This window comes from Mustela nivalis (genome assembly GCF_964662115.1).
Source record: "Mustela nivalis genome assembly, chromosome: 11".
Taxonomy (NCBI): domain Eukaryota; kingdom Metazoa; phylum Chordata; class Mammalia; order Carnivora; family Mustelidae; genus Mustela; species Mustela nivalis.
This window is the reverse complement of record NC_139030.1, coordinates 41,932,176-41,957,168: the sequence shown is the minus strand read 5'-3', so window position 1 is coordinate 41,957,168 and position 24,993 is coordinate 41,932,176. Positions and strand designations below refer to the sequence as shown.

Below are 24,993 nucleotides of genomic sequence, written 5' to 3'. Positions count from 1 at the left end.
TCACTTTTAATCAAAAAAGAATTTGACTTAAGTTTTCAAAATTCCTATTCAAGTATTTCAGCCTCTAAGGTGAAAAGAAGAAACCCTATTTTTTTTTCAGACAATAACACTAAACTAGTTATTCAAAGACTAGTCAATCTGTCTTAATTTGAAAGCTATGCTAACCAAGAATCCACAACACTCTGTTCTAATTCTTTAGAAATAATTCTTCCTGCTGTCAAGTGCTTATTTATTTCTGATCTGCAATTGCATATCATCCTCCCTTGTCCAAGCTATGTATAAATCAGAAATAGAGTTTATATGACAGTTTTTTGTCATTTTGCACTTTTAGAAGTGACTTGACTAATAGGAGTACTTCATGTCCCACCAGCTAGTAAAAGCCATAGATGTATCATTGGTCCCTGAAAATCAGAATGTACTGAACTTCTCTCAGCTCCTGACCTTTCCTTCCCAGATGCCCCAGAGTCCTGTCCATCCAGTCTACATCTCCACAGCCTGGCAGTGTCAGGTTTAAGGTTATCAAGTCTCTTAACACCTCCAGTTCAGTTGATGGTAGTTTGACACCATAATGCTAGTGTGATACTCCTGAGAAGATATAGCCCAGAGACCCTTGAGGTAAACTCAATAAAAAGACAACACTTTCTTATACTTCAAGTTTAGCGCCTAAGGCAGCCTAGAGGGACACACACTTTATGTGAACACCTGGACTTCAGAGAAAAACAGAAAGAGATTCAATTGAAGAGTCCATCACAATTTATCATAGTTATTTGAGAAGGAGCTCTGGATCAAATCTTGCTCCCTAGTAAAAGATGCTATTTTATGGTAAACCCTTTTGATATTACCTAGCCTTAATAAAGCACACTCATACAAGTAGAAGCTACAGAAAAAAATTATTGAATTACCTAATTTATAAGAACTGTACATCTAGTCACTACTTAAAGTTATGTTATATACTTACATAGTTACTTCATTTATTGTCTGTTTTTACCACAAGAATTAAACTCGGAGAGGAGGAATTTTTGCCTTTCTTATTCATGAGTTTAACTCCAGTCCTGGGGACCGTGCCTCAAACATAGTGTCTGTTGAGTAGAAGCTCAGTCAGTAGTGAGTGAATGGTTCCTCTACCCAATGGAACACTATTCAGCTGCTAAAAATGATGTTCAGATCGATGATCACTCAAAATCCTCTCCATTCTGCATTGGAACAGTTACTACCATGTAAATTATTTAGTTCATTTATTTTATGTTTCTGCTCTTTCATGTTCTTGCTAAATGCAAATTACCCTCCAAGGTTTTGCAAAGTACATGGAAAGACATAGAAAGAAAGATGCTGCAACTAAGCACTTATCATTTCCTTGGTAACTCTTAGAAATATAAAAAAGAGAAACTAAGAAAGCAGGAAATTACATATGCCAACATTACCAGCCATCTGATGACATCAGAATTTCTGCAAGGGGCCTGCAAACTTACATGCATACCAAGTGTTACTTGCATCTGAAATATAAAATGCACCCGGTAGAAACTGCCCTTCATTTTGTCAATTGTTGTATTACTGATTTTTTTTTTTTAACTGCCTGATTATTTGGTCACTATATATTTTCCAAATTGTTAGTCAAAATCCAGCTGCAATCATTAGGGACATGTGAAAAAATGTTACACTATAAAATACTAGAACAACTATTAAGAACAAACAATAATCACTTTTGGAATAGTGTCTTCTTACATCTGAGATGTCAGACTTGGACTTAAACCTTTGAAAAGGATAAAGATGAAGAGATTTTTGTGCAGTTAGATATGAATATAAGTCAAGCACAAGACCAAATCTGGAACAGAGTGACCATTTTTTGTTGAATGTGAACCCCTAAGATGGTCCCAACAGGTAGACCTGCTTTCTTAACCTGAAGTTAGACTGCCTAAGGAAGAGGCAGAGAATAGAGCTAAAAGTCCACAACGATAACATGAGTTCTGACAGGGCCTGTATTGGTAATGGTTTTCCTGTAGATCTTGTTTGTTTCTGAACCTCTCAGTAAGATATAATCAAGGGAATACATAGAATATGAACAAATGAGTCTCTGAAGCTCTTGTAGTTTCACAGTGATCATATGGGACCTGAGTAATAGCTCTTAAAAGGCAAATAGTGCAGTGACTAGCCAATTTAAATGCAGATAAAGTATTGTAATCAAAGAGTTAGGAGATTTCATCCAGAATTTTCTAGGACTGAATTTTATTGATCAAGTATAACTTGAAATCAAGAGCCTTCTGCGAGGACTTCTAAAACTTTTTTGCTAAAACTGATGATGATGATGATGATGATGATGATGATGATTAGAGGGGGGTAGAGAGAGAGAGATCATGGAGGGAGGGGCAAACGGAGAGGAAGAGAGAGAATCTCAAGCAGATTCCCCACAGAGCACAAGCCTGACATGGGGCTCAGTTTCACAACCCTGAGATCATGACCTGAGCCAAAAACCAAGAGTCAGATGCTTAACCAGCTGAGCCACACAGGGATCCCTAAACACCGATTTTAAATAATAATTTCATTGCCACCTGATCCTAACTTAATTGGAATATAGGTAGAAAAGGGGTAAAATGAGATAAGAACAAAAAAGCCACTTCTTACAATTAGTTAATTCACAGCTCATTTAGCATTTGAGGATCCAAAAGACAATAGAGCATTAATAGAAAGCACATGAACTTACCTGGTGGAATTGCAATACTATTAGCCATGTGTACAAGATATTTTTCAAAATAATAACTATTTGAGAAGTACTTGTTGAAAAGTACCTTTGTATAGAAACTAACTCTTCAAAAGATGACAGAAAAAAACCTGTCTGTCTTGCTTCCATTAAGCTGATTTTATTAAACTGACTAGTTGGGGATTGGCTATTATGGCAGAACTAAAGCTTGCAGCCATACCTAAAGACTTAAAAAAAAAAAAAAAATCAATCCTATGCCAGTCAAATTCCATGCAAGTCACACATCTGTGAGCTGCATTCTTCGGGGACCCCCAGTTTGTCACTCCTATCAGCAAGACATATTCAATTTCCCTCTTCCTCACCAAAATGAATTGTAATACCTTTTGCACATTTGACATCTCACCAGGATCCTAAACATTAGCTTTGCACAATCAGGAACAGCTTAAAAGTGTAAAGCCAAGAGCTTATCAAATCCTTCCCAGTTCTCGGTTGGAAGTCTCAGGCCTGCTGTAAATAACAGAACTCCAGCTTCTGCAAGTCTCATTAGCATCATCCATCCACCATCCTCAACACCAACTGGCAGGGCAGCATCTTCCATAACGAATTCCTGGAATGTGGCCAGTCCCGGGAAGCCAAGCTTGGCTGGCTGCATCCCATCTTGGCAGGGTGTCTGATCATGCTGGCATGAAGGAGAGCAGCAGGGTAGCTGAACATTCTGAATTAGGAGCTGGGAAGTGGTGACCACACACTAAAGAAACCCTGTAGAGATTAGCTAAAGAACTTCAAGCTACAACTGCTGATATGGCAGCTGTTGGAAAGTGATTGCAATAGACAGTCTTTATGCAACACTGCAATAAGAAATGGTTCCTTTGGGGACCAGGTATGGGTAACCTGGGAAAGGCAGGTGAGAGCCCATGTTCACTTCCATAGGCCAGGTTTCATCTGGTCTGCCCTCACACCTTGATAGATCATCAGTGTTTGCTCTCATCCAGGTCTCATTTTATTCTGCAAAATAATGCCTCTCTTCATTCACCCAAGAATACCAAAGTGATAAACTAATTGGATGCAAGCAGCATAATCATACCACGTAAATCAGCTAGCTTACACATATCACTGAAGAACAGGGACATTTGCTAGAAACCCACGAAGTAAACCAGGAATTCCAATCATCTCCTTTGTATGATCTGCCTTTGTGTGCACTTCCAATGTAATTACAGAACTAGTAATTTGTCAGTATGTAATTTAAATTACTAATATGTGTCGATGGTAGACTATTATTTCACTCAAAACTCTAACCAGTGCTGATAAAATTCCTGCTATTGTGCTAGAATTTTAAAGAGTATGATGATTTTAAAGTCACTAAAAGTGAAATTTTTAGGTAGGGTCTGGATGACTCTCTGTCAAGTGAAGATTCCTTCATTGGATGAAGGCAGGGTTGGTGGGAATTATCTTAATGACCTTTCCAGACTTTTCCATGTGATACAGCACAGCCACTGAAATATAGGCATTGAATTTTCAAGAAACACAGTATGATCTTATGCACAATTGCTTTAGATACATAAACAACCCAGAAATGAATATACTACATTTAATTTTCGGTTTATCCTGGGTAAATAATTTACTGATTCTCATATTGTAAAATGTTTGGAATTATACCAAACACAACACAGCTGATACTCTCCAGAAGCTGACATTTTAAGATATCAGGATCTACAAATCATATTACGCTAAATGTGCGATAAATTTCCCACTATCCATACAAATGGTGGCAAAATCACAAAAAAAGGTTCAAATTATTTTAGTCTTACTTTGAAATAGATGACAACATTTCATGAAGTTCATTTACTGGTAAGTGCTACCTTAAGCACTTTACATCTCTATCTATTTTATCCCTCACCACAATGCTATTATGGGGGTCCCGAGGCTAAGAAAGATTGAGCAACTTGCTCAAGGTCACTCAGCTAATAAGCAGCAGGGCAAAGACTTGAATCTGCCTTGGAAACTGTCTGATTTGGAGTCCCCTACCTAGCACTGAGTTTGGGCCTTACAGTTCTCTTCCTTGTTCCCTTACTTACAGGCCATACTGAAAGTTATGTTGCTTAAGTTAATACTGGGGAGTATGGGAGGAGGTTGTCTGAAGCTGGCTGGCAGACTGAGGAAAACTAATTTGAGTTTTAAAATGGGGACTGAACAAAGTTGGCAGGGCTCTGCAAAAAAAGAGGTATAAGCAAGCTACTACTATTGTAAATAGGTTTAGTATTCCCAAAAGCTATCTGTATCTTGGAATGAGAGCTATAAAACTTTTCTTGCCCTTTGACTCAGTAATTTCAGTCTTTGGAATATACCCCAAGGAAATAACACAAAAGAAAAAGGTAATTTGTTCAAGATGTTCATTCAGGGGCTATTTTGAATTAGTGAAAAACTGGAAATAACCCTAATTTCCAGTAATAGGACAGTGACTAAGCAAACAAGGTTATGTAGAAAAAGAAAAAAAAAAAACTTCATAATCTCTAATAATGGCAAATGTAGACTACATTCACATGTGGACATATATGTAAGAAATAACTCTAAAAAGTAGAATTCAAATTAGCATAAGCATAGTCTTATGCTGAGACTTTTCTTTTTTCCTTGTGCCAAGTAAAATACTCTGTGCATTAACAATCACATGAGAGAAATGTAAATTTATAAAGACGCATATGCCTCATTTCATTGTTGTAACTCCAATAGTGGAACTGGTATATAGGCTATCCTTAATAAAAATGTATAGACATAGACCACTTATATAGAGCTAGTTTTTGAACTGAGACCAGACTGTATCTGGCATGTATTGATGTACTATCAGTGAGAGCTAATTTTTAAGAGGACTTACTATGTGCTAGGCATTCTTCCAAGTTCTCTCCCTGTATTCTTTCATATAATCCCCCCTATAGCTCATGAGATAAGTATTACTACTATCATCTCTTTTCCAAGAGGAGGAAATTGGAGCACAGAACAGCTAAGCAACTTGCCCAAGTTCACCAAGGCTATGGCAGAGATGGATTTTCAACCAGGCTAGACTGTTGCTATGACCTCTTTGCAGCCATTATGCCACAACATCTTCTCTTATTTGAAAGAAGTTTCTAGATCTTGTTCTTTCCTAGTAATCATTTCTAGATTTTGTTTTCTGCTTTTCTTCTTCACCACTTCTGTTTTGTCTATAATATATAGAATCCTTGCAGGAAAGAACAATAACCAGATATAGAAGTTGAGGTAAAATACTCTCCATCTAGTGTCACCTGCATGAACATAATCAACTTGCCTGAACTGGTAAGACTTCATCCAAGAAGTAAGACTAGAGTAGGGTTTTTAAATCAGGTGAGGGAATTGTAGAGGCTGAAAAATAAAATGCTATTGTGGGCACATGGGATAATTGCAAATGAGAAAAAATATAACACATGGAGGAAATGTGATACTCAAACAATGTTGAATCTAAGAAATAAGTTGCCTGAGGATAAGTGACAAATATAGAAGAACATTTAAATCTCTTGGGAAAATGGTAATTTAAAAATAAAAATTTATGGTTTATATTTACCTAGTATCTTATATTTTATAAAATATTTGTAATTTATGATCATATTTAATTCTCATGCTATAAATGGTGAATAGTATAGTTGATGGGGAAAAAAACAGAGAGTCACAAGATTAAGTGTCTCACCCAAACCAGGCCCATTTATCCACAGTGGGGCCGGACCTCCGTCCCAGCCCTCATTCTCAGTAGAGCTAGACACTGATGCTGTTTAAGTCAAAGCCAGGTGCAGAAAATCATTCAGAGCCCATGAAGCCCTAGGCCATAAGTAAACAACCACTAAGAGAAGTCCAGAAAACAAATCTAACATAAGCACAATCAGAGATGAGAATTAAATATATAACAGGATCCTTTCAAATGAAGGAGGCAGAGTAAAGACAGAACTACCATCCATCAACTAAACTATTTGGGAAATGTGGGCAGGTGGTTATGTGTTTGGAAAAACATAAAACTTGAATCCTATTATCTGAATCCTTATAAAAGGCACATTATTATAAGACTCTCACATTTGGTACAAAATAACATTTTTGCTTTATTAGTACATTCCATGGAAGCATTTGCAGAGTGAATGAGGCAGCCTCCATTGTATACATCCCTAAACACCCTCACCTTCACCTGACTCTGTCTTATGGAAGCCTAGGCTTTCTTGAAAGATCAGAGCAAATGCTGCCTGTTCCTAGAAGCCTCTTCAAGTTCTTCAGGTGATAAACTTTCCCTTTCCCAGGCATTCATAGCATGTTCTAGGTCATCTTATTGATGATCTTGCCTTCTGCCTTGTTCAGCGCCAGGATAACATAACACATTTGGGATTTATCTTTGTGCTTCCTACAGCCCCAACACAAGTATCTTCACACTGTAGTTTTTCACTGAATTGGTGAGACATTGTCTGAGGTCCTATCAAGCTCTCCCCCATAGACTAATGAGATGCTTACTACTACAGTTATTATTATTATCATCTCTCTTCCAAGAGGAGGAAATTGGAGCACAGAACAGCTAAGCAACTTGCTCAAGGTCACACAGGCTATGGCAAAGAAGGAATTTCAACCAGGGTAGACTGTTGTTGCTGTGCCTATATGCAGCCACTATGCCACACATCTTCTCTTACTTGAAAGAAGTCTTTCTTTCAAGACATAAACTGCAAAGGTTTATAAACCTTTTCCGGGATTTGGGATACTCAAATTTAACTACAGATATAACCTCAGTAAAGGACTCTCTTCACTTAAAAATCTTGTCTCCTTATAATCATATTTTACTCTAACCTTTTGTACCAGAACATTTGCATTCATTTAATGCATTAGTAATTAGCACTAGCAAATAGCAAGCTTACATCCAGAAGGTTACATTATAAAGTGTCTTTTTTAATCAAATAGGTATATGGCAGTCATCAAACAAACTAATTTGAGATTTGCTTTTACACAAATTTCATAAATATCCTACCAGATTTTATGCAATATGAAGGTAAGAGCTTCAAAGCAGAAAGAACCCCAGCTTTTTGAAGAGTCTCTCTTTTAATATGAGCTGGTGAATAAACTGTGGTGAAAGAACTTAAAATTTCAGAAAAAAATACATCACTTCTACTAAAGTCAACTGTTCTTTGGGGATAAAAAATAATGTTTTTTTAATTAGTAATTTAGAATAATGATTAAATAACATTCATTTTATTGAGATTTTTATAAAGAACTGAGAAAACAATTCTTCATAGTAGTTATGAAAACACAAGAGCAAGTGTTGAGTTTCTGAAACACAATCATCTTCCTAATTCCCTATCTTCCCTTGGGCCATGTGTGGTGGTGGTGTGATCCTCAATTAAAAAGCTTGCTTATAAGGAAGATAAAGACCTAGGAAAGAATACTACTGAGGCTTGCAATGAAAAGTAAACTAAGAAAAAGATGAAGTAATTATTTTCAATTTTACCACATTCTATGAAATATCCAAAATTTCTATTACATTTTGTGTAACATGAGAAAAGCTCTTTGATCCATGAATAGGTTAATCTAACAACGATTCACACAAGTTTTGTCCTTTTCAGGGAAAAGAGCAATCAGTGATCAAGGAGCATACAAGTCACAAAAGGCATGAAAACTTACTTTTTCATCATCTTCAGTAAATGGAGCACCTTCAGGAATCTTGTTTATTGCTTGGGCCACACCAATAATCTCACCATCACTGCTTCGGATAGGCATGCACAATAGTGACTTTGTCTTGTATCCAGTTAGCTTGTCAATTTCATCATTGAACCTTCGATCCTAAAAATAAGACAGAGAGTGCATTAAATGCATGTGTGTTGTTGTCAGGCAGAAGGAGAAAGAAGTGTAATTCTGTGTATGATGTTTTATCACCAGGAATTTTACCCAAAGAATTCTTAATAATAATACCAGATTTGATTTCATGTTGAAGTCACCAAAGGAACATAAATGAAAATAAATCACTACCATAGTTGTTAAACATGGTCAATGATGAAAAAAACTTTAAACCCTCAAAGTTAGAGAAGAGGCAAGTGTTTGTTTTTTGGATTTTTTTTTTTTTTTTTTTTTTTTTTTTTTTTTTTGAGAGAGAGGGTACACACACTTGAGAGCAGGGGAGAGGCAGAGGGAGAGAGAGAGAGAAAATCTTAAGTAGGCTCCATGCACATCATGGGGACCATCACAGAGCACAACACGGGTCTCAATCTCAGGACTCTGAGATCATGACCTGAGACAAAATCAAGAGTTGGTTGTTGTTTACCCACCCAGGTGCCTCCCAGCGGCAAGTGTTTTTAGTGGAACTCCACTCTATGCTATTTACTCAAATCTGTTATTTCACATAGACAACTGATTATGAAGTATCATAAAAGAAAAAGACCATAAATTCATATTAAGTACTATGAAAAAATATGCAGAAAAGCACCGCTTTACTTCTGGTCAAAATGTCCTATGAGAAAAGAACCTATGAGCTCACAATGATACTATTAAAAAAACAAAAACAAAAACAAAAAAACAGTGTCATAAGAGGGAGGAGAGCACATTCTTTATAGAATGTCAGCTTTAAAAATGTAGAAGGAATGGTAAATTATATATTATTTATTTCACAACTACCAATATAATAATATACACAGGCAAGGATCACCAATGGATGCTAATACCACTGTGTAAAATGTGGTTATATGGTGGTTATGTAGAAATATTGTTAAAAAGAATATTCACAAAGTCTCAGGGTACCACTCCAATGACTCTCTCTTAAATTCAAAGAGAAAATGATGTCTTTATAGTAAAGACACAGGGTAGACACAACGTTAAACAAGTAATCAAACTTAACATTACCACTCATGAGCCAAAATAATATCATATGCCTCCTGATGGAATGCAATGTGATGAGGACATCATCAAAAACATGGAGTGTTCTTGTCAAATGTGTAACATGTATCTGACCATTCAGGAAAAGAAAACTAAGAAAAATGCAGATTATTGGTCATTCTATCAGAAGCCTGACTTGAACTCTTCAAAAATATAAGTATTGGGGATGCCTGAGTGGCTCAGATGGTTAAGTATCTGCTTTCGGCTCAGGTCACGATCTCCAGTCTCCGGGGATCCAGTCCCACACTGGGCTCCCAGCTCAGCGGGGAATCTGCTTCTCCCTCTCCCTCTGCCTCTCCCCCTGCTTGTGCTCTCTCTGCCTCTTTCTCTCTCAAACGAATAAATAAAATCTTTTCAAAAAGATCAATATCGTGAAAGACAATACTTTTTAATATAAAAATAAAATAGGGCCATGGGAGCTGTGCTGGTTTAGAGAAGACTTAAGATACCTGAAATCTAAATAAAATGTGTGATCCTTCACTGAAAATTATTGTGGAATTTCTGGGTGTGGAGGGGTGACAAATAGAGAAAGTTGAACAAGGACATTATATTCAGTAGTATTGTTTTATCAACATAAACTTTCATAGGTGTGATAGTGGTATTGTAATTAAGTAGGAGAATGTTCTTTTTTTAGAATATACATGTTACAGTATTTTGGTGTGAAATGTCATAATACTTTCATATGGTAAGAAAGAAAAAGAAAGGAGGGAGGAAGAAAGGAGAGAGAGAGAAAAAAAAAGAAACTGGCTCTTGAAAAAGGTAACAGAGGCTCTTTGCCCAGCAGGGACCCTGCTTCTCCCTCTCCCTCTGTCTACTTCCTTGCCAACTTGTGCTCTCTCTCACTCTGATTCAAGTAAATAAATCAAATCTTAAAAAAAGAAAAGAAAAGAAAAGCTAACAGGGACTAAAAATGCTCCAAGGAAGATGATTAACTAGATTCTGGCTCACTGCTTCAAGCGAGGGACTGAGTGGAGTGAAGCTTCTCCCAAGGACTTCAATATTCTTTCTGATAAGATACTTAAAAAACAATGAAGGCCCATTGTCTACTACCATCTAGAGCTGAATTTCATCTGAGTCGAGGGAGGCTGACTGTGGACAGGTGACGCCTCAAAACCAAACACTGTTGGCCTTCTGATGAGTTATCTCTCTATTTATCATCTTTGTTATCTTCAGTATCACAAGGACAGGAGCCCTTAACTCCATACTAAGACCTGGTTTTGGTCTGGGGACTCATCCAAGCTACCCTAACCTTAGTTAGGGGAGGGAAGAGCCCTGAAGGAGAGAGGGAAATAAAAACCCAGATTAACCAAATCTCCTGCTCAAAATGAGCCTGCAACCAAATTTTCAGAAAAGCACTAATTTGTATTAATTTTTTAAAAATTCACCAAGGAACAATTATGCACCAAGCTGTGAGCTAGGAGATACAGCAGGAAGCAAGAGAGGCATCATCCCTGCCTTCACAGAACCTGCAATCTAGTAGTTGAGGCAGATGACATATAAATGTATAATCATGTGTTGTAGTAAGTGATACTAGGAAAAGAGAAGGGTGTTATGAGAGAGACTTAACAGGAGGTACCTATGTCTATGGTCTATCTGAAAACAGGATAAGTAAGCTATAGCTTGCATCATGAGTAGGGATTAGCCAAAGAAAGTTGAGAAGAAGTTTCCAGGAAGTTAGAACAATACCCATGAAGGTCCCGAAGAAGGAAAAAACTTAGTAAGTTCCCCCAACTCCAATGTCAGTGTGGCAAAAGCACAGGGAGTCAAAGGGAGAAAGGAAGGAGGCAGGGGGCAGATGGTGGCAAGCCTTACAGGTTTGGAAAGGAGTTATAACATTAACCCTAAGTACAGTGGAACATCATTGAAGATCTTGAAGCAGAAGATGATATGACTCATTATCCAGCAATTAGCATTCCCTGAAATCACTTATTAGTTTACTTGTTCTCCCTCTGTTAGTATGTAAGATCTAAAACAGCAGAGATTTTATTTCGTTTCCGGCTTCCTACTGGCATATCATAGGTACTCCACAGTAGTTTTTTTTTTAGTCATAGGAATTTTTTTAAGTTTGTACTGCAATTATGCAAAATATAGAAAAGTTGGAAAGGACCTAAGGCTCCACATTTCATTCCTTAGTGTATATTTAGAATACTTTTGCACATGTACAGAAAAGAAATACATAAATGTTGACTGCAACATCAATTATGAAAAGAAAAAGTGAAAAACCATTTATTTCAATTTTGGTCAATAGAAAAATAAATTATGATCTCTTGTTCTGATATCATACTATGCAACAATTTTAATGAGTAAACTAAAGCTACTTATATTAACATGAACAAATATCAAAAACATGTTAAGTAAAATAAACAACCTATAATCTGATACCATCTGTATAATACCACTAATATTTAAAAACAATCCTAAACACAAGTATGGGTTCAAATATGTACCAAAAGTATAAAACATACATGAGAATAATAAACTCTAAATTTATTTAAGTGGTTACCTCTGGGAAGGAAGGGGAAATAGTGTCAGAGAGGGGTACAGAGGAGGTTTCAACTCTACCAACAATTTTCTTTCTTTAGAAAAAAAGAACAATTGTGAAGCAAATATAATACAATGTGAAGATTTTATAAACCTAGAGGGCCTATTTCCTTCTAAATGCTTCAATATTTTATAATAAAAAGTTTAAAACCATGTTTAAAAAATTAAGAACTTTGTGCAAGATAATACAGGCTTGGAATAAGAGAAACCAATTAGGAAACTTTAATGGTCCAGGCAAGGCAAGAGGATGGTCTGAATTAAGAGAAAGGCAATGAAGGTAAGACAGATAGGTTGGAAGTTGCATCTACAGAACTTCCTGATGGGTTAGTTGAGGTTGGGAGGGCAAGAAAAAGAAGAGTATATCTCTCATTTTAATTTGAGAAACTAGGTGACTCATGTAAGAAATGAAATTTAAGAAATTTAAAAATTTAAGAAATGAAACAGATTAACAGGGGGAAAAAAGAGAGAGGCAAACCATAAGACAGACCCTTAACTATAGAGAACAACCTAAGGGTTGTTGGAGGGATGGGTGGTGGGTGGGCTAAATGAGTGATGGGTAATAATGAAGGCACTTGTGATGAGCACTGGGCAATATATGCAAGTGACGAATCACTAAATTCTACTCCTGAGACTAATATTCAGGAGTAGAATACTCCTATACACTATATACTATATGTCAACTAACTACAATTTAAATTAAAAAATTTAAACAAAAAAAAATGAGAAACTATGGATTAAAGTGCCATTTACTGGAATGGAGGAGATGCAGATTAAGGTGAAAGTCTACATAAAGAAACACAAGAAGGTTGATGAATCAGTTTATTAAGCAAGGTGATGTGCATCTTGTGACCTCAATCACAAGCTGCGTGTGAGAATTACCTGAGAAGATTTTCAAAAGACCAGAGCCTGGGCTCCATCCTAAACTGAATCAATGAAATTAGGCATTGCCATTTTTTAAATGTTTATAGGTGATTCTCATATGAGAACAACTGTCCTCAATCATAAGGAGATTAGTTACTAGTGAGATCAATAAAATTCACTGAAAGGGAGTGGCCTAAGATAGGAAGAACTGAGGAGAGCACCACATATTCTAGTGGTTGCATATCAGATGGGATGGATTGTGTTAGACTGGACTTAAAAACCCACTCTGGAGTAGACATGGCCCATCTGTTCTTACCTTTATGATAATATGCGTCTCTGGAGAAGGGCCCCATCCACCTAAGTCCAACTCTGCATAGACTAGCCACAAAGACTGTGGAGTATTCATTGTCAAACTATCCAAAGCCCCATGAGAACAATAGACATGGAGATGCTTCAGCATGACTGGGGGCACAAAAATATTAATAACCCTCCTATCTCCTCTCCAATTCTCTGTATCCATCTGATAAACTTCTAACACAAGGAGAAAAAATAATTATGTTGACATACATGGTGTTATCTTCCAATTTAAAAGCTGTGCTGAAAGATTTATCTCATTAGGTTTTAGTGTTTAAAAAAACGTAATTCATCTTAAAATATGCTTTGTCCAAGTCTTCATTACACTATTTCTGGGATGAGTCTCACAAATTAACTCAAAAACTTGATAGAAGCCATCTAATGGGAGGTGAGAAGAGCTGATATAATTGTACACTTTCTTAATGTATATTAATCTCTAGACTAATTTCCTAATTTTAAGAAAATTAAAGTTGAGCATAAAACTGAGGTATAAATTAATTGTAGGAGAAGAAGAAAACTAGGTAAATAATTAGTTAAAGAAACATATTACTCTGATGTGATATAGGGAAGGAAAGTTTAAAAACAGAAGACAGCAAAAAAAGATAGATTTCTCTTGCCAACCAATGACCACAAATGAGTGTAGTAGTAAGGGAAACATAGGACATTTTGGAAGATGTAGCTGGAGGCCACATTTACTGTAAGGTCAGAAAAAATCCTCCAAAGAAAGTGAAATGTTTAAGCTGAGACAAAGAATCAGTGTCTCAGAAAGAGAAAATAGTACCCAAAATGCAAAGCAGTAGAAAACTGTTAAGTTTGAGGAATTGGAAGAAGTTGAAGATAGCTCTCAAATGAAGAGTCTGATCTGGGACAGGAAAGGCTGGCTGGAGACTCATGAAGGGGTGCCTAGTGACCTGGTTTAGAATTACTGATTTATCACAGGAAGAGGAGGGCCCTGGAGGGTTTTAAGAAAGTGGATGGGAATGACAAAACTGATTCTTCACTTTAGAAATACCACTCTGGCTTACATGTGAAGAATGGATTGGAAGCAACAGATCTAGGTGAGAGACAGACCATCTCTGGACTGTGATGGTGGTTAATGATGGTGGGGGTGATGGGAATGGACTGGGTTGAAAGATATTCAGGTGGTAGAATCAGTAGGACTTGATGATTAATTTGATGAAAGTTTGCAAAGGTGTAAAAAATGACTCCAAATGTTAGGTACAGGTACCCGGGAAAGTGGCAGAGTAACTCACTGAGTGAGAAACACAGGAAAGGACAGATTCAGAGGTGGGAATAGGAGTTCCCTTGTATACATTTTGAGGTTTAGTTGAGTATAGGTCATCCATACGGTGGTATTTCCCCCAAAGTAGTTTGAGAGATAAATAATATATATATATATATATATTTTTCTTTTTAAATTTCAGGAAAAGTACTTAGAATGGAAAGTAGAGATAGTTTAGGTAAGAGATCAATAACTTTTTTTTTAAGATTTTATTTATTTGTCAGAAAGAGAGAGGAAGAGAGAGTGAGCGCAGGCATAGAGAATGGCAGGCAGAGGGAGAAGCAGGCTCCCCGCCGAGCAAGGAGCCCAATGTGGGACTCAATCCCAGGACACTGGGACCATGACCTGAGCCGAAGGCAGCTGCTTAACCAACTGAGCCACCCAGGCATCCCGAGATCAATAACTTTTAACCTGAGGTCTTCAGGTGTTCATCCCACTCAATAGCAAAGAAGGCCAAGTAAGGAGGAAACAGGACCAATAAGGTAGAAACACTGGCCTATTTATTGCTGAAAATAGCAACTTGAATAGGAAACTAACAGATGCCTCTAGGTCTATAATGAAATATCACATGGAGAATAATGTCCAATTTTTACTCATCTCCCTTAGGACAAAAGAACAAGAAATGATCTATGACAGATGAGGTTTCTAATAAGTTAAAGTAGGGGCTTCTTTAATAAGGTTGTTAAAATCTGGAATGAGTTTCTCATGATTGTGGTAGACTCTTCTTGCTTTAAGTATTTTTATGTCATAATATTTTTCCTATCTCAAATATTTTAAGTATAACTGTTCTTATAAAAAGTAGTGTAGAGATTTTCTCAGCCTTTTGTGCAGACCTATTTTTGCCTATGATGCTATGACTTTTAATATTTAAAAGAAAAGTAATAAGGCCAAGAACAATTTTTACTTTTTAGCAATGGAACTGAACTCTGCCCGCTATATAGAGAACAGTAGTTTGGTACACTTCTTCCTCAGGATCTGCAGCCTATTCTACAAATTCCTCAGTCAAATGTGATGCTACATAGCACACCCAGAAAATTGGTCTTACCTATAAGATCCACTGAGGGTTTAGAAAGAATGAACTTCTGTAGTCTGAGTTTTCAGGTCCTTAAGAAAAGAGCTATGTTCGCTGCACTCAAGAATCCCAGCCAGCTCCAAAGAGACACAATTTAGAGACACAAAGGAGCATCAAAGCAAAAGGGAGTCCATCCCTTCTTTTCATCTTCTCTGAGAAACCACTCAAGGCTCCCCAAGGCAGGAGCCAGAGCTAAGAATTTTATCCAGGTCTCAGATTCATGACAAGCATGGATCACATAAGATCTCTTTCATCCTCTCTGTATTTAAAGCTTAACTCTCCAACACTTTATAGTAAAATTTTCCAGTGCTCATGATTAAGCCAAGAACTGGTCTTGAGCACCATTTAACCCATAAGGATGATTGTTTTAACAATTTCAACCCTAATTTGGGTTCTTCATAACCAAAATGATCAGACTTTTCAAATCTGAGAATGTCGACATGATGGTAATCTTGTTTTTAGAACATACATATGAGGAAACATGTAAATGCAAAAAGGCCCTATTAATTCTGTGATGTGTTTAATGAATTTGTATCTGAGTCATTGTTTCCATAAATTATAGAGAAAAGGTGATACAAGATATTTGTGTATAGATGGTATTTCTTCTTTCTTCAGACACTTATACATTCATAGGAATAGAACAGTGGTTGGCAATCCTTGGGAACATTGGACTCATGTGAGGAGCTTTAGTGGACATTTAGCTTTAGGATAGTGGTCCTAGCCCCACCCCGACCAGTTAAATCATATAGGTGGGACGAGGGGCTGGATAGGAGATCTGACTTGGTTAAGAACCACTGAATTAGAGGTCCCTTATTAATAAGCCCAAGGCCTCCAGGGCTCTGAGGGGAATAGATTATAAACCTCTGCTTTAGAGCTTTCAAGACAAGTGTATGTGTTCACTTTGTTCTGTTTCGTTATGTTTTCCATCCACTTTCCCCCAAGGCTGAACCTATCAGGCCTGCACACCTTCTCCAGCACCCTACTATTTCACCCCTGCAAAGAAAGGTTTGGATAACAAGTTCAGTCCCATGTTTTATCTACATCTTTTTAAACTGCCAGATGGAATTGCGTAGAGAAGCTAATGGAAATATGAACTGTAAAAGGAATAAACCTTGAAACTCAAACTGATAGACTGCCAAACTGTCTGAGGCTTAAACAGAAATTGCTTTTATTGGTATATCAATTAGTAACACTCATTTGATCCTCATTAATAAAAGCATCTCCTTTACATTTATGATTTAACATAAACATGACTTATTCTCCAGAAAATTCTTAAAAGGCTAAGCTCTTGAAAATTTTGATCTGTCTTTAAAGATTACAAAAGTACTATCCTGCTTTTCTCCATACCAAGGATAATTAATTGTTCTGAATTGAGGTAAGGCTTGAGATTTTAATGCATAAAAACAAAGACATAATAACTAGATAGTTAATTCTTTGGGCCTCCTAAGTCAATGCTTGCTGAGAAAAGTACAAAATTTTCATTGCTGTTCTTAATATGTATTCAGAAAATGTCATTCCCCTCCAGTAAGTAAAAATCTTGTCTCTCTGAATTCTTTCATAAAAATTCTTTAGATTTGAATAGGACAAAATATTACCCCAAATACATGTGTTTTAGAGGCTTCTTTTTTTTAATGGACCTTAAGTGATATGGTGGGTGGTGGAGCAGTTTGCAAATACATAGAGGTCAGCCCTCTTTGGTAAATGTTTAATGAGCATAGTTTCATTTAAATCTTCCAAACTGAATTAGCAGTTAACCTATGCCATAAAAGAATTTAATATGAAGTTTCAAAACCACTGTTATTGTCATTTGAACTCATTATTCAGTGTCATTGTCATTACCTAGTTGCTTGCATGGTTATCCGTTTTAGTTATGTTGCTAAAGTCAACTTGGCTTGCTGGTGTTCTTTCTTCATTCTTCCCTTCTTAGTTGGCGCTTTTCTTTGGCCCTTACTATAGTCATCATGGCTATTTTTGTTTATCTTTCTTATGACAAATACAAATATATCTCAAGGCAAAAGACACAAGACAATGGGAAAACTACAACACAGTTGAAACCAAAACTGCAGTTGAGGTGGTACAAAAGAAAGTGATGAATTATTAAACTTCTTTAATAGAGAGCACAGATCCTTATTACAAATATACTTTAAGTCTACAGATATATTGTATGTAGAATTAAAATACAACTCCATGGCCTATAAGTTTTACTGTGTGTAACTAAAATGTCTGAGAAAAGGCCAGTACCTGAAGAGAAAGCTATGCAAAGAGTCAGCCAGAGGCACCTTCCTTCCTATTACAGAGCAGACATCCAAGAACTGCAGTGAATCATGGAGGTGAGGCTATAAGGTAGAACCAGGAAGGTCAAGAAGTCTGCAAATATGAAGAAGGTTTGATCAGCATGGAGTTGTGGTTCAGGCACCAAACAGTCAGGAACCAGGAATACAGGGAAAGCCAAGGACAAGACAGTAATGCATGAAAAACCAGATCTGGGTTGGGAGTATAAATAGAACAGTGATACACTAGAAACTTGATCTCACCATTTATTAAAACCTAACAAAGGGGAGTACTTGGGTGGCATCTGTTAAACTTCTGTCTTTGGCTCAGGTCATAATCTCGGGGTCCTGGAATCCAGCCCTGTTCAGTGGGGAGACTACTTCTTCCTCTCCCTCTGCCTCTTACCCTACTTGTGCTCACTTGCTCTCTCTCTCTCTCTCTCTCTCTCTCTTCAAATAAATAAATAAATAAATAAAACTAACAAAGACCACCTCCAGCAGAAACCTCCTTGTACTTTTCAGGGCACCTGGGTGGCTCAGTGGGTTAAAGCCTCTGCTTTCAGCTCAGGTCATGATCCCAGGGTCATTGGATTGAGCCCCACATCGGGCTTTCTGCTCAGCGGGGAGCCCGCTTTCTCCTTTCTCTCTCTGCCTGCTTCTCTGCCTACTTGTGATCTCCCTCTGTCAAATAAATAAATAAAATCTTAAAAAAAAAAAAAAAAACAAAGAAACCTCCTTGTACTTTTCAAACTGTGGGCCATTGAGATAACCTGAAAAGTGGCCTCAAAATATAACTAATTCGTTAGCAACTGTATCAGTCAGGGCCTGACCTTTCCCACTCAGGCGCCCTAGTGCTCTCTAGGCTTTTAGCAAGATATAGCACCAGTCTAAATAGCCCTGCTATTTTTTAAGCTATCATTGTCCTGGCTATGAAATTTTTTACCATAAAATTTCAGTCTAATTGAACTGCTACACAGACTGAATTTGATATTTTCTGAAAATCACAGAGAACAAAGGACAAAAGGATTGCCAAGATACTATAGTTGGGCAACTTTCTCATATAGATGGATCTTTCAACTCTAAGAATCTGACCTTCTCCACATTTAATGGCTAAACATCACAACACCATATGTGGCACAGTGTATATAATGCTAGAAGACATCCTGATTTAATAAAATGATAAATATTAGAAACTAAAAATTAGCAGTTTGACACTGGTTCACAAAACAAAATTCTCAACAAACTATTAAACCAGTAGATGATAAGTTTGAAAGAAAGTGATTAAGAACAAATCTTGCAGCCACAAGAGTGTTCAACCACTCAAAGTTCACATTAGAAAAGATCAGGCTCTTTCACTGGGAAGAAGTCTTGGAAGTCGCATGTCACTACTTCCCTAGAGCTGGTTGGTTCCATATTCACTGCATTCCCTCTATAAGTCACCATGCCCCTGAAGTCCTCTTTTCCTGTCCTATACCAGGCTCTCCATTTCCCTGGCGCTCATCCTAGCTTGGCTGCAAGTAAACAGCAGTGCTGAGAGTTCTTGGACACGCCCCAGAAGTTATATGGTCATGTGCATCACAAAACAGTAGGGCATGAATCTCTAGTCCTCTAATATGAGATGAAGAGCCATGTATCAAACTGAAGATGCTGATATGTGGTTAGGTCTATCAGAGGTTTGTTTCCACCAACACAAATCATTCATAAATAATCTGGACAGACACAGGAGTGGACTCAACACTTTTTCCAGGATAAAGCATCAAGATGCTTTCTAAGAAATTCTTGTAAGTAGGAGCCGTCTAGACAGATATCCTGGAGAACCGAATCACACTGATTTTTGGCAGGCTTGTCTAAATTATTCCACCTTGGATAGGATGAATTAGCCCCTCCTGAAACGGGTCTCCCTGCCTGCTGCCTTGTTCCAGATATTTCCTTGACTGGCTGGCAGAACACCATAATGGCCTTTTTACAAAATAGATCAAGTCCTCGGCAGAGCCAACCATCACAGTTTTCCAGTCTGGGTTTGGCGCATTAGAAAGATTAGACAAGGTCAGGAACCATTCTATAACAGTTCCATAAATCTCAATTCACTTTAATAAAATGAGTAATTTAACCACCTACCATTCTTCCCTGGTTTAGGGTATGCATAGGATGGAACAGCAGAAGCAAAATCCACAAAAACCCTGGGCTACCAAATCTATAAGACTCTTTCATGCTCCCATGGACGAAGTAGTAACAGGTTTCTAATATCAATGGGAAGTTCAACTTTAAAACTTAGTAGTGTCTCAATCCCTCTGTTTACTTAAAAAGAAAGAACACCTTATGAGCATGTTTCCCCCACCATAGCCTACCCACCAACATGCACATATACAAGAACATTTGATATATCTGGCTACACCCTTCACCCAAACACAGGACACTTCATACTATTGGTCATGTGAACATCAAACAGGAAAACACTACGAGCTGGATCAGCAAGCTGGCCAATTTGAAATCATCATGTCAAACAACTGTATCATACAGAATATATCATTTAACTACAATGCACTTTAGTTAGAAAAATAAAATAAAGAAAAAATACATTTGAAAATTTAATATACATTGCTGAACAGCTTATCATTCAGAAAAACCAAAATGGAATCATAAACTTTTTAGAAAATATTTAGAAAAATAACAGGGTGCTGTTATAAGTATTATGTATCAAAACAAGGACAGTTTTGTATAACAGAGTTATAAAGATTCTTTTTTTTTAATTTTATTTATTTATTTGACAGAGAGAGAGAGAGACATCACAAGTAGGCATAGAGGCAGGCAGAGAGAGAGGGGGAAGCAGACTCTCCACCAAGCAGAGAGCCCGATGCAGGGCCTGACCCCAGGACCCCGAGATCATGACCTGAGCCGGAGGCAGAGGTCCAACCCACAGAGCCACCCAGGCGCCCTGAGTTATAAAGATTCTTAAAGTTTTAGTCTTAAATGCTTACATTAGAAAAGAAAGAAAAGTTCAACTTAGTGAAGTGAATATCCAGCCACAAGGAATTAGAAAAAAAGAATAGCAAACAAAACTCAAAAAGATGAGAGAAGATGATAAAAATAAGAGCTGAAGTCAATGAAAAAGAAAATGAACATATAATGAAGAGGGTCAATAAAGGTCCAAAAAGTAATAAAATATACCAATCTAGAGAATATAATCAAAAGGAAAAAACAAGAAAGGTATTAAAATTTTTTTTAAAGATTTTATTAATTTATTTGACAGAGAAAGAGAAAGAAAGCACAAGCAGGGGGAGCTGCAGGCAGAGGGAGAGGGAGAATCAGTCTCCCCGCTGAGAAAGGAGTCTGATGCAGGGCTCGATCCCTGACCTTAGCTGGAATCACGACCTGAGCAGAAGGCAGATGCTTAACCAACCTAGCCAACCCAGATGCCCCAGAAAGGCATTAAAATTTTTAAATAAAATGGGGTAAAACTATAGTTGCTATAGAGATTAAACAGATAAAATGTTTTGAACAACTCTGGGTCTATAAATTTGACAACTTAGAAAAAATAAACAGATCCATACATGTTAACAAAACCAACTCTTTAAAGCTTTTAAGAAATTGAATCAGTAGTTTAAAATAGTCCCATTAGGTGTGTGTGCAGGCATGTGTGCACACACACACACACACAAACACACACATACACAGGATCCAGATGAATTTCCAGGAAATTCTACCATAAATTCTACTATACCAAAAAAGCATTAGGAAATTCTAATCTTATACAAACTATTCCATACAATGGAAAAAGAGTTATTTGTAATATAACACATTTCAGAACCAGACAGGGATATTATAAGAAAAGAAAAATATAGGCCAATCTCACTTATGAGTGAATACAGATGCAAAAACTCTGAAAATAAACATTTTTATAAAACAAATCAGACAATGTATAAACAGGATAACTTATTAAGAACAAATTGGTTTTTACTAGGAATTCTAGATTAGTTTATCATGAGAAGCTCAATTAAAGTAATTCAGTATATTAACAACTTAAGGTAAAAAAAAAATCAAATCTAAATGGAAGCCAAAAAAAGGGGGGGGGTGGTAACCTTCTATATTCATTTGTGATTTAAAAGAAGAGAAACAACTTTCTTAGCAAACTGGGAATGGAAGTCACTTTCTTAACCCAATTAAGGGCATTTCAGAAGACCCAGAGAAACTTCATACCTAACAAAGAGAATTTGAAAGCATCCTCTATAAGCTGAAGTTCAAGATAAGGATGTCTGTTTTCATCAACCCTATTCTACATTGTACTAGAAGTCCTTACACAGTAAAGCAAGAGAAAAAAATAAAAGGTAAAGGATTGAAAAGAAATAAAAATGTTCATCATTTGTACATGCTATGATTGCTTATGCAGAAAATCTCAAAGAAAAAAAAAAACCTTAACACAGGAATTACCTAATACATGTTTGTTGAGGAAATAAGCAATAAAATAGTTGTGCAGATAAAGTGAAATAACCTGTGTTAACTATTTGGCATATAGTAGAAACTTAATAAATACTATTTTTCTTTCCCTTAAAATTCACATTTTAGTTATTTATGTCATGTTGCCAAGAATAATTTTAAGTAGGAATTTAATTTAGTAAGAGAGATGTTGAATCAAAATCAATATACAAAAGTGAATTACATTTCTAGATATCCACAACAATTAGCTAAAAAGTAAATTTTTAAAACACACAATTTAAAATAGTAAAAGACATTTTTTAATATCTACAATAAAGTAAAAAATGTTAAGCCTTCTATAGAGAAAGCTTAAAAATTTCACTGAAAGACATTAAAGAATAGTGACTAGGAAGATCTGTCATATTATCAGTTAAGAAGACTAAATATCATAAAGAATGTTATAATTCTCTCCAAATTGATCTTTAAGTTCAGCACAATTCTAACAGAAACTCAACAAGCTGATTACAGAATTTACAGGAAAGAAAGGAGGGACAATAAAAGCCAAGATACTTCTGAAGAACAAGGTGTGGGGAGGGGTTGGGAGATTCTCTACCGGATATCAAGACTTACTATAACCAATGGAAATCAAGACAGTATGATATTAGTGCAGGCACAGACTAATAGTCCAAAGGAAGAATAAAGGGCCTAGTAAAAAATCCATGACTATATGGAAAAAGAATTTATGACAAAGCAGACATTACGGGTCATGAGAAAAGGTGATCTAATCAATACAACACAAGGTCAATTGTTTAACCAAACAGAAAAAAATTTGAAGTTGTATTCCTTTCCTATACACCAACACAAAAATGAATTGCAATTAAATACTTGATATAAAATACCAAGTTATAAAATTTGCCAAGGACAATATCAAATATTTTCTCTAAAACCTTGTTTCTTAAATAAGAAGCAAATAATGTAAAATTTAATGAGATTAATAAATCACAGTAAAACTCAGACTTTAAACTCACCATTAAGAATGAAAAGCAAGAGTACAGGCAAGATGTCAGAGGAGTAGGGGACCTAAATTTTGTCTGTTCCCAGGAATTCAGCTAGGTAGTTATCAAACCATTCTGAACACCTACAAACTCAACAGGAGATTGAAGAAAAGAATAGCAGCAATTTTATGAACAGAAAAATGACCATTTTCTAAAAGGTAGGATGTGCAGAGAAGTGAATCTGAGGCAGTATCTGGGGAGAAAGGCTGTGAGGGGAGGGAGCCTCCATCAGCCACTTACCATCAAGTGAGAGAGCAGTGGAGAATGAAATCAGAACTTTTAGAAGTCTGCTCTGTGAAGGGACATCACACCAGCAGGGGGTGGAATCTTCACTGGGACAGTGTGGTCTCAAGACCCTCAGGGTTACAGAAAGAGGGGGTTGCTGAGTGTGGCAGAGCTCCCAGGTATCAGAGCAGGGAGGCAGGCTCCAAAGATGCAGCTGAGGAGTAGGTTCTCAGCTCAGGGTTGCCATAAACTGTGATCCAAGGCACATTTGGACCACTGCTTCTCGAGCAGGGACCCCACAAGTAGCATATCCTGGAAGAACCCCCTTCCTTCACTGGGAGGAGCAGTGTGGGAGTACGCTAAAGGAATAGACTGGGTTTGGAGACTCCAGCACCATGCGCCAGAGATAGGAATGGTCAGTCACAGGCTAGGTGGGCTCAGTGCAGCCTGAGACCAGAGAGATAGGAGTGATTAACTGCTTTGCTCTGAGGGCACACTGAAGAGGGGGACCCCAAGGTCTCTGCTCCTCCAACTCCTCCAGGGCTGGAGATTGGGAGGCCGCCATTTTCACTCCCATCCTCCAAAGCTGTATGGAAAGCGTTCAGGGAACAAAAGCTACGGAGAGCAAACCTGAGTAGATTACTTAGCCTGGCCTCTGGCAAGGGTGGTGCAATTCTGCATGGAGCAAAGACACCTGAGACTCACTGCAACAGGCCCTTCTCCCTGAAGATCAGCAAGAACACCCAGTCAAGACCAAGTTTACCCATCAATAAGAACTGCAAATCTCCAGTGCTAGGGGAATAGAGCAGACAAAATTCATGACTTTTTTCCCTATGATTTTTTAATCTTTTGAAGTTACGTTTTTAAAATTATTTTTTCTTTTTTTGAATTTTTCTTCTTTCTTATTTTCTTTTTTTTTTAAGATTTTATTTATTTATTTGACAGACAGAGATCACAAGCAGGCAGAGAGGCAGGCAGAGAGAGAGGAAGGCAAGCAGGCTTTCTGCTGAGCAGAGAGCCCAATGCGGGGCTTGATCCCAGGACATTGGGATCATGACCTGAGATGAAGGCAGAGGCTTTAACCCACTGAGCCACCCAGGCGCCCCCTTTCTTATTTTCACCAACATCTTTTCAGTTCCTTTTTAAAAATCCTTTCTAATTTTCATTTTTACAGTTATATTCTATCCCTTCATTGTATGTAACCTTATTTTTTTGTATATATATATTTTTTTTCTTTCTTTAAAATTTTGGGGTACAGTTTCTTCTAACAGACCAATATATAAATTTGTCATATGACTTTGTTCTAGTCTCCTGCCTGATCACATTCT

General features: G+C 37.1%; 1 protein-coding gene across 1 annotated transcript in view; it reads right to left on the bottom strand.

The window, feature by feature from the left end:
• PDE11A (phosphodiesterase 11A) overlaps positions 1–24,993 on the bottom strand; it is a 380,751-nt gene that overhangs the window by 322,192 nt on the left and 33,566 nt on the right. The window contains exon 2 of the mRNA XM_082689397.1: positions 8,348–8,506. Within this exon, the coding sequence (XP_082545523.1) occupies positions 8,348–8,506 (159 nt within the window). The remainder of the gene's footprint in view (positions 1–8,347; positions 8,507–24,993) is intronic.